Source organism: Sinocyclocheilus rhinocerous, unplaced genomic scaffold, assembly GCF_001515625.1.
Source record: "Sinocyclocheilus rhinocerous isolate Xijiao unplaced genomic scaffold, SAMN03320098_v1.1 scaffold597, whole genome shotgun sequence".
NCBI lineage: Eukaryota > Metazoa > Chordata > Actinopteri > Cypriniformes > Cyprinidae > Sinocyclocheilus > Sinocyclocheilus rhinocerous.
In genome coordinates this window covers 564,864-573,255 of record NW_015649570.1, presented here as the reverse complement: position 1 = coordinate 573,255, position 8,392 = coordinate 564,864, and the positions used below count along the sequence as shown (strand labels likewise).

Sequence of the window (8,392 nt, the reverse complement as noted above, 5' to 3'; positions counted from 1 at the left end):
GATTTGAGACTTTAGTCTTTGCAACTTTACAGATCTTCTTTATGCACCAAGAGCTTGTAACACTCCAAAGAGAAAGGAAATTTTAAATCGCATCATATGACCCCTTTAAACGCAAGCGCGTTGGTTAAGGTAATGGTAGGAAGACACTGCATTGTTGCAACATCGGTCCCCTCAAAGAGAGTCTTCTCAAAAACAGGACAAATAATCACAGAGAGAAGTCGCATCAGCACATCCAAGCTGAGGCATCTGATATTTCTGAATGCCAACCTGCACTAAAGACTAAAGTGTCTTAATGTTAAGACTTTTGCCTTTATTTATTTGTTTGCTGTGGTTCTGTGTTCAATTGTTCAATTAAAGTTTTATTAAAATGTTAAATAATAGTATCTGTGTATTTTTTTTGTAACGAAAAAAAATGCATAAAAATAAGGCTTTTATGAAAACACTGAATAAAAAATTGCTTACCAACACACAAACCATTCACAATTGCTAAACTGGGCTAAAATAGAAGGCTCAGAATGATACTAAATAAAGAGCCATTTGGGTGTCGTAAGAGCCGGCTCTTCTAAGGGAGCCGAGCCAAAAGAGCAGAACTTCCCATCACTAGTAGGAAGAGTTGAGTGACTAGTTTAGTGACTTAGCCTACACCGCTAGAGTGGGGTTGAGAACAGTGGGGCTCAGCAACCTTCTTAACAAGTGCCCCCTTTCCCAAAATGATAATGCCAGATAAAATGGGCCATCAGTTAAAATGAAAAAAGAAAGAAAAAAAGGTTTAAGTATATTTGCTCAATGAGTATGCTGTCAATCAGTCAGTATTCCCCTCCAAACAATTCTAAATGGTTTGATCCATTGCCACTTGATCTAATAAAAGTAGGCAGCATCCAAAACGGCATACTTCCCTACAATATAGTAAGTAAAAAACAGTATGTGAAAAGAAAAGTATATCTGAATTCACATTCATAAACAGTAGGTGAAAAAGTTCCCGTATGACCTACTACAACGGGCGAGATTTTGAAGTGTGCACCCAGTCAACAATTTGCGAATGACAGTGAAGCGACGCAACTGACACAGGTCACATGACAATGACAACAATGTTATTATGCTGGAAACACTCCCCTCTTTACATTATTTAAAAAACCTTTTATGGTCTACTCTAAAGGAAACATGTACTTGCTATGAGTAAATTCTTGTTGTTGTTGTTGATGTTTTTTTGTCACATATTTGTAATAATCTGAATGTAGGGCAACATTTTGTTTGTTTTATTGTGAAACTTTTGTGCTGCCATTTTGGCCAGGACTCCCTGGAAGAAGAGATTTGCATCTCAATGGAACTATCCTGGTAAAATAAAAGATAAATAAAAAAAACATGGCCAAAGTAGTATGTGTGGATTAAATTTATAGTTTATAGAACATACTTTCTAATGGTTATAAGTAATTACTTAATCAAAATAAGTGTGCAACTCAGAGAGTGTGTGATTTCAGAAGTGACAGAAAGATTAGGCTGTTGACTTGTTGCCTTGCAGCCCTATCGGCCAGTAACGTTGTAGGTAGCGTTTGCGCTCAAAGGTAGCCTACCACCTGAAACTGATTTCAGACAGGCTTCTGAGGCAGCATTATCTGAGGATCAAAGAAATAATAGAGAGAGCTTTGGTGATAACTAAGCAAATATTTAATTACTATAATACTAATTTCTCTAGATATGAAATCAAAAGTTGAAAAAGACCACCACTGACCACAAGCCACAACTTTCAGATGGAATTTTATTTTTTTTAGCTCTCACGAAATTGAACGGACAGGCAAACGTTTGGAATAATTGCATTTTACTGTTTAGTAAAAAACAGTAATACTGTGAAATATTATTTCATTTTAAAAGAACGGTTTTCTATTTTTATATATTTTAAAATGTAATTGATTCCTGTGATAGCAAAGCTGAATCTTCAGCAGCCATTACTCCAGTCTTCAGGGTTACATTACCCTTCAGAAATCATTCTAATTTCACACTTTCATTACATGGACTCACAAAGATGAATTATATTTCTAAAAATCTTGTTTGTGTTCATCTGCATAAAGAAAGTAATATACATCTAGGACAGCATGAGGGTGAATAAATGAGCGAATTTATGAGCCTTATTTTTAATGAGGCTTATTATTATTTTACTAGTGAGGTCCATCTCACTAGTCTTTCACAAGCCAGTATATCCAAACCTATATGCACCCACACTTGTCATGTTTTTTAAATTAACCAAAATAAATTATTGAGATTAATTCATTAGCAATGGCTGTCCTATCTTAATGGGGCCATTTTTATTTTGTTTCCTGAGGTGCACTGTTATAATTTAGGAATAAAATGCCATTTTCTACCCTGATTTTAACGCTATTTTTTTTCATTCCTGTCAACAAATAAATATGGCATTACCCTGGCTAAGGTCTATAGGTGGACTTCTGACATATTAAAGGGCTAGTTCACACAAAAATGAAACTTCTGTCATAATTTAACCACCCTCATGCTGTTCCAAACCTATTAGACATTCAATCATCTTCAAAACACAAATGAAGATATTTTTAATGAAACATGAGATTTCTTTGCCTCCACTGGAAGTCCATTTCAGCAAAAATTTGACGCTTCAAAAAGTTCATAAAGACATTGTAAAAGAAATCTATTAATTTAGCGATTAAATCCAAGTCTTCTGAAGAGACATGATCACTTTATGTGATGAACAGATTCAATTTAGGCTTTTATTCACATAAATATTGATAATCGCACATAAATAAAGCATATAAAATATGGTAAACAAGCTCAAACGTGCTTGACATTTGAAAACCAATGAGGTTTGTTCTGCATGTATTGTTGGTGGCATGAACTTTCAATGGAGGGACAGAAATATCATTAATAGTATCATTAATTGCTTCAAAGATGATGAAAGACTTGTGGGTTTGGAACGACATGAAGGTGAGTAATAGATGACAATTTTTAGTTTTGGACGAACTATCCATTTAAATGTTGGGGTAGTAAAACATTTTGTATCGACAAATTTTTTTGCATATTAAATGATAAAGGAGACCTGAATGAACACAGAAGTATGGCTGGATGATTGGCCCATAATAATCTGACTCGACCTATGAGTGTTTTAGCTCTTGAATTAAAAAACCTGTTAAAGTCTTCCTTGTAAATTTGTATACTAACCCTGTCCATATGTTGAAACGCATGCATCAAAGTAGAATACTGCGATTTGAAAAGTATAATGTCTTGTTAGCATTATGTGGTGGAAATAAGATTTAAACATTTCTGGAATAAAATAGTTGACTCCTTTTATCTCAACTTCATAGCTAGCATTTTACATATTGTAACTATGCACAATTTAAATTTTCACATGCATAATTTATAACTGAGATATATGATAAAGATCTTAAAGGTAATTGTCATACTACCCCAGTGACAAGTTTAAGTTGCAATATTTGCACAGTTACTGTGCTCACGTTGTTTCAGGTTTCACATGTTATTAATTTAGACAAGAACACAGGATGTTTCTTCTGATTATATTCTCAAATACAAAATATTGTGTTTTGATTTGACACAAAGCCATATGCAGATACTGCTTTACAGACAAGACACAAGGTAATAACATATCCACACAAGGAACTAGTTTGGATCATTACTAATCTGCAATATGGGAATAGATGTGCATCAGACCAAGAAGAGTATTTTAAAAATGCTATATAAAAAGGAAAATGCTAACCTTCACAGGCTTGAGACATCAGAAAATTGTTATTCAAGATTTAGGTTATTAAAATTTCCAATATGATGTACCTGGACAAAAGTGTTACATGGTCTTACATCGATGTGTACATACAGGCATATGATCATATACAGAACAATACCCATAACCATCTACCGCAAAATGTGGTTCGTTAATCTTACAAGATAAAAAAAATTAAATCAGTGGTAAAACTAATGGAACACAGAAACACCTTGCCTCTCTCTCGCTCTATACATCAGATGTAAATCGAAGCGTGCAAAGCTTTCGCAATAAATTTTCTCCTTTTTCTCCACATCATAGTGTGTGAGCTGTTTGCAGCGGACTAAACCACACATTACTAAATTAAAATGTCGAACCTCTCATCTACAAGTACACAGGAAAAAAAGATCAAGCTGTATGTAAACAAAAATTTAGTAGAAGAGCAAAAAAGGGATACTTGTCACCAAAACTCAAACAGAGCAATGGAGGGCCACACAAATGTGGTTACCTTTAAGGGTGGTATAAATAGGGAGCGAATAAACGTTTACAGAGAGCAAGCAAAAAAGGGTAAGACTGGGTAACACAAAAAAGGCATGAGGAATGCTGTTTAGGGAATGGGCTGTCTGAAACACCTGCGATGCTACTACTGTGTTCCCTGGGTGCCCTGGCTGCCCTGCTGGTTGTAGTTGCCGTAATTGCCGTATTGGTTATAGTACTGGTTCCACTGGCTCTGGTTCTGGTAGTACTGTTGCCACTGCTGAGCATACTGGGGGAAGTAAGGTACAATGTATAAAAATACATGCAATACATGCACATGCATTCAAGATAAGGGGACAAAAATGCCACTGTAAAATTACTAAACTAAATCCATCACAGCTGTCATGATTAAACATAACTGTGGCATTATAGCTAAATCTGCTTACATTGCATCAGATTTCGATTTAGGTGTTTTTTGCAGCATTGAGCATTATAACCAATCACACACGTTTCTGTAGTTTATAAATGCAGTGGCCAATCAGAGGTGTTTAGATGTTCTTTGCTTGTATATAATGTATTCCCAGTTTGAATAACCGTTTACTAAAATACAAACATAAAGTCTTAATTTTCTAATGCATAAAAAACAAACTAATTCATAAAGGTTCTTAGCTTGTTTTGTCAGTGTAGCCAGATTATCACATGCCATCAACAATAATTTTTAATCTTTATTAGCAAAAGCAATAATCTGCAATATGATGACTTTTGTCATAAAATTGCAGCCCTACCCTCTGAGTTCCGGTTTTAAATGTATACATGTATGCCAGCATTAAACAGTCTGTGTAAATAAACATAAATGCAATGCAAGATGCAGCTTCTGTTCTACCTGTGCAGTATACAGACAGCTTTTGTTTGATGTATTCTAAATGATTGAAGTAATGGGTTAAATTGAAATATTTGACATAAAAGATCAAACAAATAATTTAATCAAGTTAAGCTAATATTGCCCCTTAATGGAGAAGTTGATTTCAGACCCTGGTGACTGTATTCAGTTTCCTCACCTGCTGGTACTGTTGATTGTAGCTCTGCTGCTGCTCGTTGTAGGTCTGTCCCGTGGGAGCGGGAGTTTGACTGTAGCTCTGGTTGTATCCTGGGTATTGACTGTAGTTGCCATAGTTGTACCCTTGGTTGTAGTTGCTCTGGTTGTAGCCTTGATTGTAAGCCTGAGGCTAGAAAAAAAATAATAAAATAAAATGTAAGCAATGATTTCAAGTCCTGTTGGTTTCACAAGCTGATCGTTGGATAATGTAAGCCCAGTCTTAATACCTGTGATTGGCTGTAGCTTTCAGTTGATCCAGAGCCACTCTTGTTGTAGGAGCCCTGGCGGTTGTGGTTGTAACTGCCTCCAGACTGCTGGGTGCGGTTGTATCCACCACGGCCTCCTGAGCCTCCATCCCTGTAGTTATTTCCCCAGCGATTCTGGTTGTAGCCTCCACGGTTGTATCCTAATGAATTAGTTGAGTGATTATCAACAACTTGTAAGCAGAATCTAACCACCAACGTAGAACAAGAAATATGGAATAGATGTATAAGCTGATCATTAATTGCAAAATAAACCCAGACAGGGTGATCAAAATAACCTAACACACTGAAGGGGTTTCTTTGCTGGCTGACAAACCCCTGACTGTACATTATCTCGATTATTACACGGCTACTCACCATATACAAATATGTGATCATGAAATATTGAGTTGGAATTACTTTATAATTTAACCTGAATATTGTCTTAAAGCTTTCACAACAACAAACAAACAAACACACAATAGACCATTATAATGTTTAAAATAAATCGGCCTATACAAACACTGCAACAATACTGCAGTTATATTAATACCAAATACTCGGAGATCATTTTCTGTACAATCCATAACTGATATGCAAAATGGCGACAGTTGTGTTTGTATGAAAAGAGAAAGCAAGTCCACAATGTGACATGAAAGTAGGGCTTTTCCCCCCCCCAGGACTCCTACATTAATCGAAAGTTCAAAAGAACAGCATTAATTTGAAATAAATAGCCTATTTATTTTTTATTAATTAATTTATTTATCTTTTAACATTATAAATGTCTTTACTGTCACTTTTTAATGTGTCTTAGCTAAATAAATAAATAGCTAAATATATTAATACTACTACTACTACTACTACTACTAATAATAATAATAATTTACTGCCCCCAAACTTGAAAAAGCACAAAACTAGCAAATTTAAAACTCTTACCTCCTCGGTAGCCTCCACCTCCAGAGCCGCCCCGGTTCTGGTATCCACCTCTACCACCCTGAGGTCCACCACGATTGTCATAGCGCTGGAAGTTACTACGGCCGCGGAAACCACTCTGGCGGTTATCAAAGCGCTTCTCCGGGGGAGGGCCAGCTTTACGGCCTTCTTCGTTGTACTGCTTGATGAGAGTGTCGGCCTCTTCCCGCTGAAGCTCTACGAATGTCACCCCGTCCAGGAACTCGCCGACTTCGGGCAGCACAAAGTTTGCTGCGGGAGCAGAGGCACGCAATGAGGGACAGAACAGCCGCGCCGGCAAAAGACAAAGAGAATGATTATCAGCACCATACAATGGTGACAGCAAAAATACAGGGGAGGGGACAGAACAAGGGGAGAGAGAGAGTAAAAGAGAGAGAACTAGAGTATGTGGTGATTAAGTTAACATGCTCTAGGACAAACGTTGCCTTAGCTGTGTAAGAAAACACTTGTCCCAGAGTAGGAATATGAGGACAATGTAGGGGGGGTCTTGGGGAATGAAAATTAAACTAAAAACAGTTGCCAGAAAAAGAGTGTTATGATAAAAGGTGTCCTTGCAAATTAAGAAGTACCTAGCTGAGGACAGCCATCCAAAAATTTATTAAACGTTTAATAATACAGCCAATACAAACTGCTCGGTTGCTGAAGTGAATTGGAGCCAGAGCCAATTACAGCAATCCTTATCCTCAATCCTGATTATCTGAGCTTGTTTGCAGTGGTGAGGAATGGCATGAGAGACAATGCAAGAAAATATGGTTAACAGGGCAGGGAGAGATGAAAAAAAAAGGTGAGAGGAGCTCTTTTATCTGGCAAAATGGTTTAACAGAAGGAGGGACGGGTGGGTTCTTCCAAGTCTTAAAATAAAGAAAGAAAAAAAAAAAAACAGCAAAAGCAGATCTGGTGTGTAGTTTTGAACATTTGTTTTGGTTATCCATGGCATTCCTACCTTTCATTTCTAACACAGCATGATCGGGAACATCCTTCCCTTCCTCATCAGTTCGCTTTAACGTTCGCTCTTTTAAATCCTCATCCGTGGGACAAATTACAATAGCCTTGCGTTGAAAACCTTCAAAAGGACGCATTTTTCGTCTCTGGGCTGATCCATATACATTTGTCTAGCAATGGTGACAAGAAAGAAGTAGAAGCTGTTCATTATTTGCTTTTGTTACGGCTTTGCGTTCCGTAGGAGGGGAATTGGATTCCTGCAACGATGAAAGTGAGAGAGTTTTTTTTTTTTTTCATGTCTATAGTTACTGCTCTGGAATGACTAGCGGTTGTCTCTCACAACCCCAACTGACTTACCGTGGATTGGGAAGAGGCCAACACAGGGGAGTTTGTGAATGACTGACACTGTACAGGGGACCCTTTCTGCTTCCCTCAAACTACCAGTTTTAACAGAAGCCGTTCTCTTATGAGACACATGTTACAGAGAACTGCTGTGTTATAGTTTCTCACTATACTATAAAAGATTAAAGTTACATGCAATTAAATTTTAACTTGACAGCTTAATACTGGAAGCGTTTTCTCTTAAAGGGGTCATAAGATGCGATTTCAATTTTTCCTTTCTCTTTGGAGTGTTACAAGCTCTTGGTGCATAAAGAAGATCTGTAAAGTTGCAAAGACTAAAGTCTCAAATCCAAAGAGATATTTTCTTTATAAATATAAGAGTCAACCACGCCTACCTAAAACGGCTCGTTCTAACACGCCCCCACATACCTACATCACGATCTGGGAAGATTTGCATAAAGCCGCCCAAATGTCCACCCAAAGAAAGAAGGCGTAACTTTTATTCATGAAGGCGCTGTGTTTCGTTGTGAAAGCGAAACTACTTTGGTTGGCCTTCCAAAAGAGGACGATATCTGCTTCGTCATGCCT

The 8,392-nt window shown here is 37.1% G+C and overlaps 1 protein-coding gene across 1 annotated transcript in view; it reads right to left on the bottom strand.

Annotated features, from left to right (window-relative positions):
- Nucleotides 1-3,519: 3,519 nt before the first annotated feature.
- hnrnpul1l (heterogeneous nuclear ribonucleoprotein U-like 1 like) overlaps nt 3,520-8,392 on the bottom strand; it is a 14,277-nt gene continuing 9,404 nt past the window's right edge. The window contains exons 12-16 of the mRNA XM_016515574.1: nt 7,464-7,632; nt 6,485-6,751; nt 5,534-5,712; nt 5,269-5,436; nt 3,520-4,499 (exon numbers count right to left, since the gene is read on the bottom strand). Coding sequence (XP_016371060.1) covers nt 4,377-4,499; nt 5,269-5,436; nt 5,534-5,712; nt 6,485-6,751; nt 7,464-7,632 — 906 coding nt within the window. The 3' untranslated portion in view covers nt 3,520-4,376. The remainder of the gene's footprint in view (nt 4,500-5,268; nt 5,437-5,533; nt 5,713-6,484; nt 6,752-7,463; nt 7,633-8,392) is intronic.